General features: G+C 39.4%; 1 protein-coding gene across 1 annotated transcript; it reads right to left on the bottom strand.

Moving 5' to 3' along the window:
• Nucleotides 1-2,531: 2,531 nt before the first annotated feature.
• On the bottom strand, nt 2,532-20,539 carry wu:fb63a08 (MAM and LDL-receptor class A domain-containing protein 1). Its single transcript, XM_043222059.1, is given in 38 exon segments — nt 2,532-2,965; nt 3,169-3,298; nt 3,427-3,511; nt 3,665-3,924; nt 4,033-4,170; nt 5,474-5,560; nt 5,700-5,784; nt 5,897-6,156; nt 6,308-6,445; nt 6,597-6,683; nt 6,820-6,904; nt 7,004-7,263; nt 8,469-8,606; nt 8,757-8,843; nt 8,980-9,064; nt 9,159-9,418; nt 9,561-9,698; nt 9,850-9,936; nt 10,071-10,155; nt 10,281-10,540; nt 10,626-10,763; nt 11,189-11,269; nt 11,518-11,602; nt 11,730-11,986; nt 12,081-12,218; nt 12,295-12,345; nt 12,493-12,758; nt 13,201-13,484; nt 14,661-14,986; nt 14,989-15,040; nt 15,200-15,396; nt 16,570-17,095; nt 17,639-17,994; nt 18,115-18,196; nt 18,704-18,927; nt 19,441-19,530; nt 20,248-20,288; nt 20,369-20,539. Coding segments are annotated over 38 exon segments (6,057 nt in total). The 5' UTR covers nt 20,440-20,539; the 3' UTR covers nt 2,532-2,928.
• Between the last annotated feature and the right edge of the window lie 1,135 nt (nt 20,540-21,674).

Genomic DNA, 21,674 nt, shown 5'->3' with positions numbered 1-21,674 from the left:
ATTGGAGTATTTATGTTATTTAATATTGTATTCATATTTTATAATATAGTATAATTGACTAGTATAATTGACATGTTTTACAAATCATATGAAATCCTTGCACATTGACGGTATCAATATAAAAGGTCTACATCTGTTCCTGTGAAATGCTATTTACTGTGATTTATGCTGTAGTGCCACCTAGTGACAAAACACATTGCCACTTTATCCTACAGTAACATGTTGAGGAAATTAGGGTTCACAGAATTTTCTCAAAGGTGCTTGTTGCTCCTATAGTGCAGCCATGTTGGGTGATGTGTTCATTTCATGTTGCTTTTTTTGAGTTTCCTCATGATGGCCTCCATGCAAAGAACAAACTAAACCCAGAGAAGAACAATATTATTTGCAATACTCTCTGATCTAATTGCGCTGAAGCCAGCGTCAATATGAGTTTAATGCCTTTTGAGTATTATTATTAAGCAGACACTTCGATTTTGGTTCTGTAAAATCTCATTCGGAATCGTTTTTAGTTAGCACTAAAATACTTTTTTTTCAGGTAGTGACTTTTTTGAAAGTAATTTTAGGAATGACTTACATTTTGCATAGCCTTCGACTTGGAGTGCGCATACACACAGGCCTGCAGTCACTTTCCATAAAGGACTTCTCCATGTGATCTTATCCATAAAGGATGTCGATGGTGAATATGGTGTAGAGAGTTTTGAGATGATTTCAAGAATGAAGATGATGCTGAGAATGATGTAGACGATGACTGAAACAATGATTTGTCAATGAGATTGGTGGTGAAAAAGACGATGATTTTGTTGGTGGTAATAATAGTGGTGAGGTTATTGATAATGGTGGTCATGGTGAATTTGGTAATGAAGATGGAGCTAAGGTTAGTGATGACTTTAAAGTTGCTGAAAGTGAGGATGATGATGATGAAATTTGGTGAGGATAATGGAAATAACAGTGCAGTTGGTAATGATAACAAGGATGACGATGTTGAATTAAGTTATGATATTGGTGCTGTAGTTGTTCATTGTATGGATGTAGTGTTGAAGATGTTGATGCTTGTAATGAAAATAGTGGGTGTTGTGATGAAGGCTGTGAGTTTGCTGAAAATGGTGAGGATGCGGAAGATGATGTATTTGCATGAGGGCGGAGCTGAGGATAGTGAAGTTGGGAGTGAATTTGGTGGTGGCAAGGATAATAAAGATGAATTTATATTTTGGGGTGAACATTATTGTTGCTTCTCTATGCCCCGCCTTTTTTTGATAGGTCCATTTGTACAAAGCTCATCGTTGTAGAAAAACAAGGTGTGCTCTGACTGGCCAGCTATCCGGTGCTTTGTGATTGGCCAAACACCTCAAGCGTGTGGCGGAAATGCCCTTTATGCTTCTTATCATAACATGATGCAGTGTCCCAGCGCTATGATACAAAAACAATAAAAGCCAGTTCTTTTATAGCTTTTTATAGCCACTTTATAGCCTTTGTGCGATGCTACTACTCTGACAGGTTCAGGAATCAGTCCTCCGTAAAATTTGCTGCACACACTCTAACTCTAATATATCAGTGTTGTAAATGCTACTTAAACACTGAGTTCTAGTTGTGTCCTCTTTTGGAAGGCCAAACAAAGATTCACTTTTACATTTACGTCTTCAGAACATAGCTCTGCCGGCAGCAACAACATTATAACCAGAAGAATAGTTCCACCTTCTTTGCATAAACATTTGTACGGTATAATGCAAATATTCCCACATATAAAGAATATCTCTTTGGGTTTGACACTTTAGTCTTTGCAACTTTATGGAACTTATCTATGCACTTACAGCTTGTAACACCCTAAGGACGAAGAAAAACTTTAAATGTCATCATGTGTCCCCAGATAGACCAAAAATTAATACTTAGAAATTTCACAGCTTTCAAAACTTTTGATATTATTAATCACATGAAATGCTACTATTTTAGATAGGTTCAAGCAGAACATCACATTTATGAATGTGGAGAGTAAGTAAATATTTTGTCAACATTGTAATTAAAATAAAAAATTAAACTAAGCACAAGGAAGTGCTTAATTATTTTATATATATATATATATATATATATATATATATATATATATATATATATATATATATATATATATATATCTTTTATCTATTATATCTTACTAAATTTATTTATTATATCTTTGTTTTTAGATGGAAAATAATGCAGATGTGAGTTTACTTTTAAATGTTGTTTCTCACAGAACACGTGTACGCATGCAGAAGCCAGAAAGAGGAGCCAGAAATGGACAACTAAAATCTTCATCCTGTTCAGATAAGTGTGTCCAACTCAGCTCACTCCACTGCTACTTCAACAGCTCCATTTTAATGTACATTTATATACTGTTTTGCATCTGAATCTTGCTACGCAGTTTTAGCTGTACATAAATGTCACTTCTCATTATACTGAAAATCTGAAAGTATAAAAGGAATGCTGGAAATGTAGTTTTTTTGTAGCAATTGAATAATTTTACAAAGATGCAAAAAACAGGAACTTTAGGGGGGTTATTGAATGAAATTAGTTTATTGAATGAAAGTATGCAAATAAAACATCCAGCAAAAAGAAGTTAGCTAGTTTTATAAACGATGAAACAATAGGTTAATTGTTGGAAATAAGTATTCTGTTGTTCTGTAGATCTTTAAACATCTGTGTAACATTATCACAGTTTACGTAATGTGGTTACTCTGCTAGGAGACATGTGAACTTGAGAAAGAAGAATCAATGTGATATTAGGGCAAACATCGTATCTTTTAATGGTGTTATGTACAAATCATAATATAAAATGACTAAGTTAGAGGTGATAAGAAGTACTTCCTTGGTTATGAGCTATGATGTTGAGTGGGTTCATAGTGACAGCTGACAGATGCTTTCAGCTGATGGTTTGCCTCGTAGTGTTTCAGCTTAAGCCCGAGAATGTTCCCTAAACAGCAGAGACCGCCTGGATACCAAAGATTTGAGGTATTTTAAACATAAAATGCAATACAACAAATGTCCAGATGTAACATGCACTACAAAAAAATATTTAATAATAATTCTCTCATATATATACATGGGTGTATTCATATAATAATAATACTGAATTAATTGTATTATATGGTAAATAATTTGCAGAATACAGTATATTTAAAAAGGACTCTCTACCTCCGTCTTGCTGTGATTTTGTCATCTGTGTCTTTCCCGCTCCCTTTTTTTGCCACCTCTTCATTTGGCTTTATCATGTCCTTTTTGCTTATGCTGTCAAAATTTCCATGTGTGTCCGAGAGCATGATCTCTGCAGAGACAGGGAGAGAGGTTTCGCTGCCATGCTTAGGTGTTGCATATAGATAATGCATTTATTAAATCAATTTCACTTAACACATTAGGTTGTTTATACTAAGAGGCTTCACATGAGAAACATACCTCTACAGGCTCCTCTTAGCAGTGAAACATCATCAATGGCAACATCTGACCGGGCTGAGCTTCCTCTACGCCCCTCAAAGATCACCTGATAGTTCAAATAAAGAAGATTTTTCTTTAAACACTTTTTTTGCCTTAAAATACCGTAACTAAGACACAGTATATACAAAAGAGTTCATCAATGTTAACTTAACATGGAGCATTCACAGAAGATTAGTATTGTTGTCAAGCTTTTACTGACCTGGAACTTAACATCTGGACTCAAGTCCACTCGTGCAAGATGCCACATGTTTCCTTGGTCTTCTCTCATTCTCCACACCTCCTTGGCCACATTGCCATACTGCAGCAGGTAGACGCTCAGTCCCATGGTCCAGCTGGAGCCATACATGTGGTACCAGAACTGAAGACACTGAGGTTGAGGATCAGCACATTCTTCACTGAGGAGACGAGCTGTGTCGCCATGGGTAGCAATGTCACCCTCAATGTACATGTAAAACCCACCTGGAAAAAAAGTCATGCAACACACTTATATAATTTATGTAAAATAATTATTATAGTTTTGATATTAAAATTATCTAAAGGCCTGAAGATCTTGTAAATAAGACCTACTTCCTGTTGTGTGGTCAGAGGAGGGGCCAGTCATTGCTGTGGGGGTGGAGTCTCTGTGTCTTGTCCAATCGAAAACGTCAGTCGCCAGCTGAGTCCAAGAACAGATGTCTCTTTCAAAATCACAGTTGATGCTACAAGCTGGAAGAAAGAAGTACATTTCATTAATGGTTTTATTAGTTCATTCATCCATCCATCCATTTACTGCCACTTATCCGGGGCCGGGTCGCGGGGACAGCAGTCTAAGCAGGGACACCCAGACTTCCCTCTCCCCAGACACTTCCTTCCAGCTCATCCAGGGGAACACCGGGGCGCTCCCAGGCCAGCCCAGAGACATAGTCCCTCCAGCGTGTCCTAGGTCTTCCCCGGGGCCTCCTCTTGGTGGGACATGCCCAGAACACCTCTACTGGGGGGCATCCGGAACAGATGCCCGAGCCACTTCAGCTGGCCTCTCTCGAAGTGGAGGAGCAGTGGATTTACTCCAAACTCCTCCCAAGTGACTGAGCTCCTCACCCTATCTCTAAAGGAGCGCCCAGCCACCCTACGGAGGAAACTTATTTCAGCCGCTTGTATCCGAGATTTCATCCTTTTGGTCATGACCCAAAGCTCATGACCATAGGTGAGAGTAGGAACGAAGATTGATCGGTAAATCAAGAGCTTCGCCTTGCGGCTCAGCTCCTTCTTCACCATGACAGACCAGTACAGTGACCGCATTATTGCAGAAGTTGCACCAATCCGTCTGTTGATCTCTTGTTCCATCCTCCTCTCACTCATGAATAAGACCCCAAGATACTGAAACTCCCCCACCTGAAGCAGAAACTCCTCACCAACCTGAAGGGGGCAAGTGACCCTTGTCTGACTGAAAACCATGGCTTCAGACTGAGAGGTGCTGACTCTCATCCCAGCCGCTTCACACTCAGCTGCAAACTGTGCACAATGTACATCCTGGCCAAAAGCAGCCAACAGGACAACATCATCCGCAAAAAGCAGAGACGATATCATGTGGTCACCAAACCAGACCCCCTCCAGCCCCTGGCTACTCCTAGAAGTCCTGTCCATAAAAATAATGAACAGGACCGGTGACAAAGGGCAGCCCTGTTGGAGTCCAACATGCACTGGGAAGAAGTTTGACTTACTGCTGGCAATGCAAGCCAAGCTCCTGCTCTGATCATACAGGGACTGGACAGTCCTTAGCAATGGGCCCCTTACCCCGTATTTCCAGAGCACCCCCCACAGGACACCGTGAGGAACCTGGTCAAATGCTTTCTCCAAATCCACAAAACACATGTGGACTGGTTGGGCAAACTCCCAGGAACCCTCCAGTATCCCGAAGAGGGTATAGAGTTGTATTAATGTTTTTGAGAAAACAATAGAAGACACAGATAATTAACTGTGGGAGTATTATAGTATTATCAATAATAACAATGTCATTACATGAACTTACAAGCTGGAGCGTTTGGAATTTCTCTACGTTGGATGGGTGCAGGTTGTGGCAATAGGACTGAAGGTGGAGCCACCTGGTTTGGTAAATCTGAAACATATTCATCACTGTTAACATTAAGTTAGGAACCCATTTGCAAAAAGAAGAAGTTGTTCTTCTTACTAGGTTAGCCTGTTTGAAAGGTGGAAAGTTTTTTCCGTGGGTCGTTAGAGAGTAAAAAAAAACATACCTCTACAGGCTCCTCTGTGCAGTGAGACGTCATCAATGGCAACGTCTGACCGGGCTGAGCTTCCTCTACGTCCCTCAAAGATCACCTGATAGATCAATAACACATCTTTCTCTATCTCCTAAATACCTCTGTTCATATAATTCTAGTCATAGTTTAGTGTGTTTGTAAATTAAAGCATTCCAAAAAATTGTACTGACCTGGAACTTAACATCTGGACTCAGGTCCACTCGTGCAAGATGCCACATGTTTCCTTGGTCTTCTCTCATTCTCCACACCTCCTTGGCCACATTGCCATACTGCAGCAGGTAGATGCTCAGTCCCATGGTCCAGCTGGAGCCATACATGTGGTACCAGAACTGAAGACACTGAGGTTGAGGATCAGCACATTCTGCACTGAGGAGACGAGCTGTGTCGCCATGGGTAGCACTGTCACCCTCAATGTACATATAAAACCCACCTGGACCAGAAATATTTGACATTTGATTAGTAGACTCTTAGGAGAGGAACTGTCATAGAATTTGTGCAACACAGCTATGTATTTATATGAAATAACTGATATATTTTGAAAGGGCACCTCACAATCTCAAGATCAGTTTTATAAGACCTACTTCCTGTTGTGTGGTCAGAGGAGGGGCCAGTCATTGCTGTGGAAGTGGAGCCTCTGTGTCTTGTCCAATCAAAAACATCAGTCGCCAGCTGAGTCCAAGCACAGATGTCTCTTTCAAAATTACAGTTGATGCTACAAGCTGGAAGAAAGAATCACTTTTAATTAAGTTTCATTATTCACTTTCTGAAAACAATGGAAGATGCAGATTATTAATCATGGAAGTGTTATTTCATTGCAACAGCATTTACAACAGAATGTAATCACACTGTGGTTGTGGATACTGAACTTACAGGCTGAAGCGATTGGAATTTCTCTACGTTGGATGGGTGCAGGTTGTGGCAATAGAACTGAAGGTGGAGCCACCTGGTTTGGTAAATCTGAAACATATTCATGACTGTTAACACATTAAGTTAGGAATCCCATTGCAAAATGAAGTCGTTTTGCTGATTAAGTTAGCCTGTTTTAAAGAATGAAAATTTTTACCATGGGTCATTAGAGAGTAAAAAAACATACCTCTACAGGCTCCTCTGTGCAGTGAGACGTCATCAATGGCAACGTCTGACCGGGCTGAGCTTCCTCTACGCCCCTCAAAGATCACCTGATCATTTACGTACAGTTTTTGTATGGATTGTTTCTTATGTTTTAGTACACTTATTATGTAACATGTATAGTTCAAAGGCGTTTTACTTTTACTGACCTGGAACTTAACATCTGGACTCAGGTCCACTCGTGCAAGATGCCACATGTTTCCTTGGTCTTCTCTCATTCTCCACACCTCCTTGGCCACATTGCCATACTGCAGCAGGTAGACGCTCAGTCCCATGGTCCAGCTGGAGCCATACATGTGGTACCAGAACTGAAGACACTGAGGTTGAGGATCAGCACATTCTTCACTGAGGAGACGAGCTGTGTCGCCATGGGTAGCACTGTCACCCTCAATGTACATATAAAACCCACCTGGAAATTTAGATCAGTAGACTTTTATGAGAGCTACTGTCATAGAATTTGTGCAACACAACTATTTATTTATAAATGTGAAATAACTGATATATTTTGAAAGGGTAGCTCATGATCTCAAGATCAGTTTTATAAGACCTACTTCCTGTTGTGTGGTCAGAGGGGGCCAGTCATTGCTGTGGAGGTGGAGCCTCTGTGTCTTGTCCAATCGAAAACATCAGTCGCCAGCTGAGTCCAAGCACAGATGTCTCTTTCAAAATCACAGTTGATGCTACAAGCTGGAAGAAAGAAGCACATTTAATTAAGTTTCATTAGTCGCTTTCTGAAAACAATGGAAGATGCAGAACATCAGTCATAGAAGTGTTATTTCATTGCAACAGCATTTACAACAGAATGTAATCGCACTGTGGTTGTGGATACTGAACTTACAAGCTGAAGTGTTTGGAATTTCTCTACGTTGGATGGGTGCAGGTTGTGGCAATAGGACTGAAGGTGGAGCCACCTGGTTTGGTAAATCTGAAACATATTCATCACTGTTAACATTAAGTTAGGAACCCATTTGCAAAACGAAGAAGTTGTTCTTCTTATTAAGTTGGCCTGTTTAAAAGGTAGAAAGTTTTTACCATGGGTCATTAGAGAGTAAAAAGAATACCTCTACAGGGTCCTCTGTGCAGTGAGATGTCATCAATGGCAACATCTGACCGGGCTGAGCTTCCTCTACGTCCTCAAAGATCACCTGATAGATCATTTACATAGTTTTTGTATGGATTGTTTCTTATGTTTTAGTACACTTATTATGTAACATGTATAGTTCAAAGGCATTTTACTTTTACTGACCTGGAACTTAACATCTGGACTCAGGTCCACTCGTGCAAGATGCCACATGTTTCCTTGGTCTTCTCTCATTCTCCACACCTCCTTGGCCACATTGCCATACTGCAGCAGGTAGACGCTCAGTCCCATGGTCCAGCTGGAGCCATACATGTGGTACCAGAACTGAAGACACTGAGGTTGAGGATCAGCACATTCTTCACTGAGGAGACGAGCTGTGTCGCCATGGGTAGCACTGTCACCCTCAATGTACATGTAAAACCCACCTGGAAAAAAAGTCATGCAACACACTTATATAATATATGTAAAATAATGAATACAGTTTTGATATTAAAATTATCTAAAGACCTGAAGATCTTGAAAACAAGACCTACTTCCTGTTGTGTGGTCAGAGGAGGGGCCAGTCATTGCTGTGGAGGTGGAGCCTCTGTGTCTTGTCCAATCGAAAACATCAGTCGCCAGCTGAGTCCAAGCACAGATGTCTCTTTCAAAATCACAGTTGATGCTACAAGCTGGAAGAAAGAAGCACTTTTAATTAAGTTTTATTAGTAACGTTCTGAAAACAATGGATGATTCAGATCATTAATCATGGAAGTGTTATTCATTGCAACAGCATTTACAACAGAATGTAATCATACTGTGGTTGTGGATATTGAACTTACAAGCTGAAGCGTTTGGAATTTCTCTATGTTGGATGGGTGCAGGTTGTGGCAATAGGACTGAAGGTGGAGCCACCTGGTTTGGTAAATCTGCAATATATTTATAACTGTTAACACAAAGTTAATAATAAATCTTCACAAAATGTAGCAGAATTTTTGCTAAATAAGTTGACTTGTATTTAAAGCAGAAAGTTTTTACCATGGGCTGTTATAGAGTAGTACATACCTCTACAGGCTCCTCTGTGCAGTGAGACGTCATCAATGGCAACATCTGACTGGGCTGAGCTTCCTCTACGCCCCTCAAAGATCACCTGATAGAAAATAACATTATTTATAGATTGTTTCTTATGTTTTAGTGCACTTATTATGTAATGTATAGTTCAAATACGTTTTACTTTTACTGACCTGGAACTTAACATCTGGACTCAGGTCCACTCGTGCAAGATGCCACATGTTTCCTTGGTCTTCTCTCATTCTCCACACCTCCTTGGCCACATTGCCATACTGCAGCAGGTAGACGCTCAGTCCCATGGTCCAGCTGGAGCCATACATGTGGTACCAGAACTGAAGACACTGAGGTTGAGGATCAGCACATTCTGCACTGAGGAGACGAGCTGTGTCGCCATGGGTAGCACTGTCACCCTCAATGTACATATAAAACCCACCTGGAAATTTAGATCAGTAGACTCTTTAGAGAGGAATTGTCAAAGAATTTGTGCAACAGAACTATGTATTTATAAATGTGAAATAACTGATATATTCTGAAAGGGCAGCTCACGATCTCAAGATCAGTTTTATAAGACCTACTTCCTGTTGTGTGGTCAGAGGAGGGTCCGGTCATTGCTGTGGAGGTGGAGCCTCTGTGTCTTGTCCAATCAAAAACATCAGTCGCCAGCTGAGTCCAAGCACAGATGTCTCTTTCAAAATCACAGTTGATGCTACAAGCTAGAAGAAAGAAGCACATTTAATTTAGTTTCATTAGTCGCTTTCTGAAAACAATGGAAGATGCATATCATCAATCATGGAAGTGTTATTTCACTGCAACAGCATTTACAACAGAATGTAATCACACTGTGGTTGTGGATACTGAACTTACAAGTTGAAGTGTTTGGAATTTCTCTACGTTGGATGGGTGCAGGTTGTGGCAATAGGACTGAAGGTGGAGCCACCTGGTATGGTAAATCTGAAACATATTCATGACTGTTAACACATTAAGTTAGGAATCCCATTGCAAAATGAAGTCGTTTTGCTGATTAAGTTAGCCTGTTTTAAAGGATGAACATTTTTACCATGGGTCATTAGAGAGTAAAAAAATACCTCTACAGGCTCCCCTGTGCAGTGAGACGTCATCAATGGCAACATCTGACCGAGCTGAGCTTCCTCTACGTCCCTCAAAGATCACCTGACAGATCATTTACATAGTTTTTGTATGGATTGTTTATTTTTTAGCACACTTATTGTGCAACATGTATAGTTTTACTACATGTTACATAACATGTACTACATGTACATTTTACTTTTACTGACCTGGAACTTAACATCTGGACTCAGGTCCACTTGTGCAAGATGCCACATGTTTCCTTGGTCTTCTCTCATTCTCCACACCTCCTTGGCCACATTGCCATACTGCAGCAGGTAGACGCTCAGTCCCATGGTCCAGCTGGAGCCATACATGTGGTACCAGAATTGAAGACAATGAGGTTGAGGATCAGGACATTCTGCACTGAGGAGACGAGCTGTGTCGCCATGGGTAGCACTGTCACCCTCAATGTACATATAAAACCCACCTGGACCAGACAAATTTGACATTTGATTAGGAAAATGGTCCAAAAACTTGACCAATATGTGAAGTAATATAATAAATTAACCTACTTCCGGTTGTGTGGTCCAAGGAGGGTCCAGTCATTGATGTGGGGGTGGAGCCTCTGTGTCTTGTCCAATCAAAAACATCAGTTACCATCTGAGTCCAACTGCAGATGTCGCTTTCAAAATCACAGTTCATTCTACAATCTGCAAAAACAGAGCAACCATAATAATCATGCCAAACAGTTAACCATACTCAGATCCACCAAGGTGATGCATGTCACTGTGTTTTTAAGCATTAAAAGTAATGTATGATATCTCACAAACCATTACTTTTCATTTTTTCCACTTTTGTGTGTAGCAGAATTCATCCACTTTACATTTATATTCCTCTCAAGACACTTTTATGTTTTAATTGCATTGAAGATATGCTGTAAATTTTAGCAGTTTATGCTCTTCATGAGAATCAAACTCATGTCCTTTGCAGTTTGAACTACAGAGACACATACAGGAACAATTACCCATGAATGTGTAGATATTTGATCTTACTTAATATGACAGATACAACTAAATTTGGTCACAAACACTGTTACACACTTCTTTTACATTAACATCATTATTTAAAGTCTTACTTGGATGGGGGGCATGTAAGTTTGGAGTAGATTGATGGGGTGCCAGAGTGGTCAAGTCAAAATCTTCTGCAGGCAAATCAGCTAATGTTTTGAGATAAAATTAATTGGAGCTTGTTTTAATCATATAATTAAAATATGCAAAAAATTTTATACAAAATGAGAAAATAACAAATATCCAGTTAACAACATTTCTGAAGTAAAATCTAAATTACTATATTTGTAATGCTAGCAAAGCTACGAAAAACACTGAAAGTATTCATAGATCATGCCACAAAAAGCTTCAAACTGTTTTAAAGATCAGTCTGTAGTAGATTTATATCTACACTTACAGCCACATGCACCATGCATAATTGACACGTCATCTACAGACACATCTGAGCGAGGATCTGAGCCTCTGATGCCTTCAATAATGATCTGAAACAGCACACAATCACTCATCATGCATATCATATACATCTAGAGCACATAATATTTTGTACTCTGACTTAATTGAAATCAACGCATTTTACTTGAGATGAACACATACTGTAGAGTGACATACCTGGAATGGCTGTTGTGGTTTGATTTCAACCTGGCCCTGGTACCATCTGTTGCCCTGGTTGTTGACTTTGGACCATATTTTGATGGCACGATTGTTCTCAACTATGTAGAGGTTGAGTGACATAGCATTTGCCAGGCCATACATGTGAAACCAGAAGCTCAAACACTGCTTGCTGGATGTACTGCAGATTGGGCTCATTATTCGGGCTGAGTCACCATGAACCACGCTATCCCCCTCAATATACATGTAATAGCCACCTATATAAATCAGTAAGAGAGGTGAACAAGGCAGTCAACACAGTTTTGCCATCATACTTTATATAGCATAAACCGAATTACACAGCAAACCTACTTCCTGTGGTGTGGTCACCGGCTGGCCCAGTGAAGTTTGATGGTGTTGACCCCGACCATCTGGTCCAATCAAAACTGTCTTGGATAAGTTGTTCCCACCCACATTCATCCCGGTCAAAGTTACAGCTCCATGGGCAACCTATGTGATGACAGAAGGATTAAAATAAATATAGAAAAAAGAAGACAGACAGATACATATAAAATAGACTGCTTACTTTCTGCCGATGGAGTTGGTGTGGGGTCATCTGTAGGCTGTGGATCGGAAACTGTATGGGAACAGAAAAATGTTTATAGAGGTTATGCTTTAATTTAATCTACTGAAAACAATGTATTCATTGTTTGAGTAGGACAAACATTTGAATAAGAAATATGAAGTTAGAATATTATTTTATGCTTTTTTTTTAATCACTTACAACACAAGGTTTGATTCCTCCAGTTTGGCAGAAACACTTCAGCTATTTCACAAGCAGACACATAGTCCTCCAAAGAGGTGCAGAGCTGAGCTTTGTCACCCTTGGAAATACAATAATCAGAAACGCAGCTGCTGACATAAATCTGTGGTGGAATAAACCAGTGGCACTCTTTGAAAGCATCTTCGAACAGTTCACTGCACTTTGTATATGCATCATCCTCCAGGTTCGGATGACACGCCGGGGGGTCTGGAGAGCCATTACTGCAACTGGAAAAAGGTATAAATTCAGAATATTATGTATTTATTTGATATTACAATGCTTTTTACCACAGTAAATAAACAATGAAAATGAATCTCATGAATCAGTTAGGCTACTGTTACTTTCCCATTTCTCAAGACACTGGATCAGATTCACTGAACAGATTCAGCCATTAAAAAAAATCTGACTGAAAAGAACGACTCGAGCAAGAGTGGATGTCATTTGTAGAGAATATCAACTTCACTTCAGTCTATTTATCTTACAGAACTGTCAGCATGCCTTTATGTTTCTTTTAATACAGTTTGGTGTCTGAGTTAAGCTATAATTCTTTGAATCACTTAGGTTGAACAACTGTCATTGCAACAGTATAATTTGTCTATCTTTATCAATTATCAGTTCAGCTTAATATTTCAGTCAATATCATTTTTTGTGAAGATTCTAAACTCTTACGGCCAGTCGCTGTCTTTGGTATTCCAGCTGCTGGCGAACTCGTGCGGCTTCGCTACCGTGTTGCCGTCGGGTGTCAGAAAGTCGTCAAACTGACTCCCGGAGTAGGTACCGCACAGGCCGCACAACACTCCTCTGTAGCGTTCATCCACCTGGACGAACAGCCTGGCGTTTCCAAACAGCAGCCTCAGGCCAAAGTTTGTATTAACTTGAGTGTAGGGTCCAGACTGAAGCACAGACATGGAGGAGCCAAACTCCACAGGGAGGTGAACCTGACCACCGTCGGCCTGGAGTGAAGAAAAACATATTGGTCACGGTAAGTAACTTTTGAGTCTATATCTTCAAACCTGTCGGGGAAATGAGGCCTAGATTAGTTCCGTTATGATTTATACACTCATCAGGTTCCTGTTTTATGTTCCTTAATTATTCAGCATGAATATAGATTCTGTTTACTGTAACTACTAGGCTATAACTGTTGCTGTTTATACTACAGTACCGCAGTTTTTGTTTTTCCATGCATCTTTTTAATCACCAGTAAAGATACAACAAACATAACTACAGTATGTTTAGTATTCTCCTGGAAAATATTTTAGTAAATGTTTGAAAAGGGATATTTCATTACTATCCCAAATCATCATGCTGATCATAAAAATGTGCTTTGATTTGTCAAATTAAATCTGGGTCGTTCATTTGTTGGCACATTGTTTTATCTTAATTGTCAGGGCCAGAAAGTGTCATGTTACTGATAACATGGTGATGAATAAAAATGTGACCAGTTTAGATTTGACGTACTGCGGCTTCATGTCTTTGCCAGAGACCTGATTATGTGAAGCAGAAGTCACTATCAGAACACTCCTCAAATGTTATCACTGAAAGATAGCATGTGACGTAATAAGCAAACACATCTCTTATCGCTTACCTTTAAAATATGAACATTTTACTTACTGTAAACACTAATTATAAGTCATATATTTTGTATGGCAGCTCCTGCCCACATTTCTTTCATGAACTGCCCATGCATATCATGAGTGATTAGGTACGTAATTGAAGATAAGTGCTATGTGGAAAACAACGAGGAGGCATCACCAACGTCCCCTCATTGTACTAAAACAGTCATTTGTTTGCATTTCCTGTTCTTCCTAGATTCTGATCACATGTATAATCACCAGATTTATGTGTAAATGTTTTTTTTGTACAATGTTGCGAAGTTGCCATTTTCGTAGCATGAAATGTTTGTTTTTATATTATTTCAAGAATCAAAATCTTATTCCTCATGATGTGATTCCTTTGCTATGTAACTCATGCCATACATACTGTAAACTAACAGTACCTCAAATGGTTGATCAATTAATATTTTTTTCCCTTTTTTGTTTTTGCATGCATTGCATGTTTGTGATGTAACCGAATACATTATACACTGAAAGTAGTCAAATTCAATTGAATGACAAAAACAAGACACTCACATAAACCAGCTTGTTCTTTTTGATGACTATATGCAGGCCTTCCACGTCAAGAGCTACAGAGTTAAGAGAGGAAGTTGCGGAGTTGTTCTGTCCCTCATTCCGTGCGGTTATTGTGAAGTGGGTTTCTGTAGCCCCGCAGGTTTTTGCTATGGTGTAGTTGCAGGTGCCCCAGAAAGAGTAGGCCTTGCCATCGAAAGTGATGTAATGGGGGTCACCGTAGACACTGCAGGTCACTGGGCTGGACGGAAAGCAACCCAAGACCCCATCCTTAGCCATGCATACTTCATCAGCTTTGCAGGACGCAGGTGAACATTGAATGTTCCCTTGCCCAGACACTGGCACTGTTGCTTACATTCACCTTCCATAAATGTCTCTCTGATCTACATAGGAAAAGAAAAAGAAATATAATGTGCATTAACAAAAATTCTACAGTAGTTTACTGATGCTTTAACTGAATTGTTTGCATATGCATGCATAATACAAAAAAATAACAATGAAAAAAAGATATATAAAACTTAAACTTATATAGGTTATTGTACCAAATAATGCTGTCCATTAGCCCAACATCCGCAGTCTTCAGCTAATACACATGCTCCTCCGCTGAACATGAAGCCATCGTCACACTCACAGCGCTCCTCGCATATCCCACAAGACCCTGTAGCATCCTGGCTGGAGCAGGTCTTAGGGCAGCCGCTGGCACAGGCGTTATAGTGGCTGTGAGAGCCACACACCACGGCTAAAACAGAAACCCGGAGAATCAAACATTATTAATGTGGCTTGTAGATTCACAATATGTTTCTCAGTGCCTTTGTGGTTTGTTATGGAAAGTTACGGGTCAGCTGGTGAAGGTGTGGGAGATGATTAATTAATAACCAGTGACTATGTTTCGTACTTCTGTGTGGGTTGTTAGGTGGAGACCGGGCTGCTGATTACAGATAGGCCATTTGCTCAACAGATGAGGCAGTCTGATCTGACAAGCCTTAATTTATATTTATGATTAACCTAATAATATTGGCTGTACTTCAATCGTTTGTCTCTGTTGTCTCGAGGTACTAAGGCTTTACACTAATATTCAAGGTCAGATGCATTTTGGCAGAGTTCAAGGCCAGTTTTACAAATGCTGCTTTTTTAAGATTAAAGGGTTATGTTATGAACTTAATGGGATAACAATATTTTATGGTAAAGTTTTAACCTAGGTTTTTGTGAGACTATAGGAAGGTTTAGCTTTTGAAGAAAATGTTTGGGATTATAACTTTAAACGCAATTTTTTAGGGCAAAATGATTAATATTATATTTAGCTATGATTCAACTACGCTGTAAATTTATTGCAAACTGATTTAGAGCAAAACAAGAGTTTCACTCTAAATCATGCAGACAAAATACTTTAATTAAATTGCAACAACTCTAAGTCCTGAAACTAAGTCATCAAAATTTTTATTTAAGTTCAATTTACAGATGCTCTGCCAAAGTTGATATGACAAGGGTAAAATATTTTTGGTTCATTATGGAACTGTGACAGACCTCCAGAGCCTGAATAATAATTAAATTTTATGGGAGATTTCAAAAGGAATGTTTGTCTATATTTCATATACATCTTTATGTGATGCCTAAGTTCACATGTAGTATTTTTATTTTTTAAATGAAGCAATTTATAATATCAACTATTTATTGGTCATCACCAAAAAAGCAATTACTGGCTTATCAGTATCGACCATAATATTGGTTAATCCTGGTGCACTTTTTACATGGACCAAACTCCACTGTCAGAAATTGCATTGGTAATGCATAATCAAATGTTCATTCACATATTAAAGTCCATTTAAAAAGGACAACTTGGTCAATCAATATAGTTTAATGACCTCATGAAGTTAGATGGGTAATTTTATGAAATGTTACTGTAAGTACATACGACAGAATGTTGTGTTCCTCCAGGCCAGAACAGAGATCCCAACTTTGCCGCAGGTGGCACTGAAGGCCTCGACGGCATTGCAGAGGGCAGTGGGATCTCCGTGAGTTGTGCACATATCTAACAAGCAGCTTCGGAAGAAACTATGCGTGTTCAGAACAGATGAACATGTTGCGAATGGCCCTTGTGCGGATGTTAGCATGCCGCAGTAAATCTCGCTGGAGTACTTCTGCTCCTCTTCGTCTGTACAGACCCTGGGCAGGGTGGGTTCCTGACACATGTGCACGTCCTGCATCAGTGACCTGGCTGGAATCTTGAAGTCATCTTCTGTCTCGTGGTTATAGTTGCCACACATGCCACAGGTTTTGTTTGAGTAATGGCTTGGGACAATCACCTGAACGGCACCTGATCTTAAGTAGAAGACGGACAGTTTGAAGTCTGTCTGGAGGATCAAAGCGTCTCTTTGGGTATTAACCGTAACTCGGTTTCCTTGCAGGAGTAGAGGGAGATTCTTCCAGATCCCATTAACCTGATTGGAAGAAAACGTAACGCGGCTAAAGGAGTAGTTCGCACAAAATTGAAAATTTGAGCACCTTCAGACCTCCACAATGTAGATGTAGATTTTCATTGTAACAGATTTGGAGGAATTTAGCATAATTTGCTGCTCATTGGATCCTGTGCATTGAATGGGTGCCGTCAGAATAGTTTGTGCCAGAAGAAGTGATCATTTAAAGTTAAAACACCCTAATGATGATTTGTTTCTTATAAACACAGCTTTACACTTTACAGGATGTTCATTGATGAACTTGAGACATGTGGATCACTTGTGGAATATTGCAATGTTTTTATCAGCTGTTCGAACTGTCATTCTGACGGCACCCATTCACTCATTCACCCATTGGTGAGCAAGTAATGTAATGCTAAAGTCCTCCAAATCTGATCTGAATAACAAACCCTTATACATTTTTGATTGCCTGAGGGTGAGCAAATTTTCATTTTGTGTGAGCCATTGCTTACGACAAAAGACAAATACAGTATATCTAATCATTATAAACTGTTGTTGAAAGCTCACCATGACTTTGCTCCTCTCTGTCCTCACCATGGTCACTCTCAGACCATGTACATTGATGTTCACCTGCTGAATGGAGGATAAGTGCGAGTTCCCTTTTTTCTCATTCTGCACCTCCACTGCAAACTCCGGAAGCAACCCTGAGTCGTCGCAGACCTTTGACAAGACGTAGGTACAAGGACTCTCAAATTGGAAACTGACCCCATCAAAAGTAGTGTAGTGTGGGTTAGAGGCCACGTGGCAGGTGCCAAAAGTGTCTTTGGAACGAGGGACGTGAGAACAGATAAGTTGCTCATCTGTGCAAGTGCAGCGAGTGCTTTTATCAGTCCAAAATGTGCCTCCCCGCTGACATTGTGGCCCTGTGAATGATATATTAACACTTCACAATTTCTCAGAAGCCAATAAATATGGTGAATTAGCTGTTTGTATATAGGTAAGTGATGTACTAGGCCGAATAATAATGGTTATAAACCACTCACCACATTGGCCCTTTCGTATTCCTATTCTATCAAAAGCAGTTTGTTCATCATCTTGTAGACCTTTTAGTAGCTCAAAAACAACCTGCCAGAGAACACAATTACAGTTGCAGGGAATAATAGAGATACTTCAGTGCTTGAAAAGGTCCATCACTCAAGACATAAACGTTTTTAACTAACTTCAATTACTGTGCTCATTATTTTTACTGATGTTTTCTTATCAAACAACTTCAACTTCAACTTTCAAAAATGAATTTTGTGTTTTAAAATGGTAGACAGACACTATGGTAGACGCTTCATATGTCTATAATTCTGGATGTCTTTCAAGGGGATTGCTTCATACTTATTCAATCTCTATTTAAATGAGTTGTTATTGTGTTTGTATTGCTTATCCAAAACAATTGCAGCCAAAACCACAAATACGTTTTTTTTAAGAGCCTTTTGCACAAATCAAAATGTTTGAAAGTTTGTTTATTGGCCAAAATATTTACTGAATACACTATTTTTTTAATGACCTTAATTATTTTATCATCTGCTTGTTTTGCCCATAAAGATAAGCTAAACCTAAATATGAATATTTAAATTGCTGTACCTGGATGTCATCTTTATCAGACTGCTTTGTGAGAGGGATGAAGACTCGTCTCCAGTCTCCAGTGCTAGATGTCTCTGACGTCCAAATCAGTGTTTGCAGAATATCACTCTCTAGCAAAACTTTGAGATCAGAACTCTTCTTGTTAGGTTTATGGTACCAGAACTCCAGACAGGAGTCTTCTGAGATCTTAAGAAATCCACTCTTGAGGCGAAACGCACCAGCACCTATAGCACATAGACAAAAAGACAAAACAAGTCTAAATTTAAAAGTCTGTTTATGTTTTCTGGGAAATTTTTACCCTTCAAATATTTGTAATTTACACTTTTGTAATAACAATAATCAATTGTTTATTTAGTTTTATCAAGCAGAGGCTGTATTAGTAACATATGCTCTCGCATATAGTTCATAGACTGACCTCTAAAAGCATGCAGTCATAAATAATTATCAAATCGCCTGATTGCAAACTCAAAGCCAACATGTGCCACAAGTTAGACTCTGATCTGAACTTTGTGTTTTGTGAATTCTTAGTGTAGCATGTCAACACAAGTGGTTGAACGAGGTGCCTATAGCTTACTCGAAAGTCAAGTTGAACAACGTAATTTGAGAAATAAGAAGTTTAAAGGAGATCTGCTTTTAGAAAGCTGTTAACCGCTGTTGTCGTTGCCACAGGTGAATGGATTGGTTGTAAACACAAAGCGCTAACTGTCTCTGCAATTTGGTCTCAGCAGTATAATTACCTGCTGCCGTCTGAGCGCTGATGGGTCCCTCAGAGGTCCAATCGCAGGATGCCGGCAAATCACTGCCAAAATCACACTTTGCCGAATAATCTACAGCACAGGAGGGAAAAAGTGATTAAAGGACAATAAAAAACAAAAGTGGAGTGACAATAAGAACCTATTTCGAAAACAAGAAAGAAACAGATCTGTTTGGATCGTTATAATAAATGTTCGTGTCCCCAGTCACTCTTGCGAGAAATTGGTCATACCGGTGTGAGTGCTTCTGTTTACAACTCGTCAGAGTTTGATAGCATGGTTTCAAACAGGTCCTCTTTTCAGTACCACAGAAGTTGGCCACACTTTACTTAAAGCTTTTCTATGTAATGCATCATTAATTATGCCTTGTAATGCACATCAAGAATGCATCGTACTATCTCATGAGTCATTTTTTGCGCTATTGTAATACATTATATGTCACATCCATTCATTGTTACACATTTAAAATGCATAATGCATTAGAACACAATGAGCCCTTTTACAATGCATTTTAATTTGGGTTACAATTATTTATAAAAAAAGATATGCATTATGACATACATTATGAGTACTTGTATAATGCATTGTACATTGTGACACCTAAAGCTATCTTTTGACAAATACCGTTAACGATGCATTCTAAAATTCGCAATGCTTTGTTACATTTGAAATTAGTTGTTTATTTAGTTTTAATGCAATACGGTGGTGTGAAAATGCATCTAAGTGTTGCCACCCTAAAAATGATAACCTTATGGAAGTGAGGCACTGGATTTGTGCTGATGTAATTCTTACCTGCATCTGACCTCCGTTCAGGAAGAGTGAGTAGAGAACCACTGCAAATGATGAACGGAAAAGATGGGATGTTAATAAATGTCAAGATACGTTGTTTAACACGATACAAAAGAAAACCTACCCTGAATAAGCCTCAGTGTTTAGAACACAAGCTGCTATAGTGAGCAACCTCAGAAACGTGTCCCCTGACATAGTGTCTCTCCCAGTGTAACACTAATAAGTCTTCTAATATTGAGCAGAGGTGGGTCTACCCCAGCACAATGAGAAGAGTTTGAATGTGCCGGCTGTTATGAAGGTGATGGAAATGCACCATTGACCCTCAGAAGGTGCGGTTTTGTCAGTGGTGCCCCACCGAAAGGGGAGGAGCTGTGATGTATAGTTACAGATGTTCACTGTACTTTATTTCATTCAATTCAGTCCCAGTCACGTCCTTATCAAAGTCCAGCTATCGTGTTGCAGTAACAACTTTTAATGACTTCTGTCTAATGCAACATTGCTATTGAAATATTAGGTAATATCCAAAGCTGGAATAAACTGGTTTAAGCTGATCTCTCAGAACGGCCAAGCTGGTATTTAGCGAGATTTCATTGGTTGGCTTGGTGGTCTTTGGGCTTTGGTGTCACAAAACCACTTAAAACCAAGAGACTTGATCAGGCTGGGAGATCGGATGAGACCACCGAAAATAGTTTAGGCTGATTAATTAATTTATTTTCTAGGCGTACATTAAAGACAAATGGCACTTTAAGCAAAAAATAAATAAAAAGAGATATTTTCTTAACACTGTTGTGCTTGTTAATTGGACTCTGTTGGAAATTTTTTCAACGGTGTGTTTATTATTCAAGTGCTGTATGACAATTCATTCGAATGCATTTGCAATGTCCTCAGGTTAATTGAGCCTTGTCAGGCCATTAAACACACATTTGAGAGCTATTTTTGCTGTTTCACTTAACCTTACATTTGTAGAGATCAAGAAAGTGCAAAAGCACTGTTTAGATTGATGCCAGGCGCTAACACCTCGACCGTATTTGTACCCCTGACCTGTTTAATGCTCATTTGGCTGAAACACTTTTCATAGGCCAACTAGGCAATATTGAGCTAGAGCTAATGGACTTTGCTGTAATCGTATCACAGTCTCGACTTTATTTGCAGTATGAGACCTCGCACAGAAGTTTCCATGTCCGACAGATAAGATAACGCCAGCAACCTTTTGTTATAAGAGACTGACACATGTAATACGTTTGATGTCATCCCAGGTGTATTTAAGCGGTCTGATTTCCAGGATGTGGGTGTCATACAACTGCTATCTACTAACTCTTGGACCGCAGCAAACAAAGCTCCTCCTTTACAGTAAGCTGTGAAACAGACTGCAGGTGCAGAGACAGGCGAACGACTGCGATTTTCATCTCAGATAAGATTACGATTGCTGT

Source organism: Puntigrus tetrazona, chromosome 2, assembly GCF_018831695.1.
Source record: "Puntigrus tetrazona isolate hp1 chromosome 2, ASM1883169v1, whole genome shotgun sequence".
Lineage (NCBI taxonomy): Eukaryota > Metazoa > Chordata > Actinopteri > Cypriniformes > Cyprinidae > Puntigrus > Puntigrus tetrazona.
Note: the sequence above shows the minus strand (reverse complement) of the source record. Positions and strands in the feature narration are given on the sequence as shown.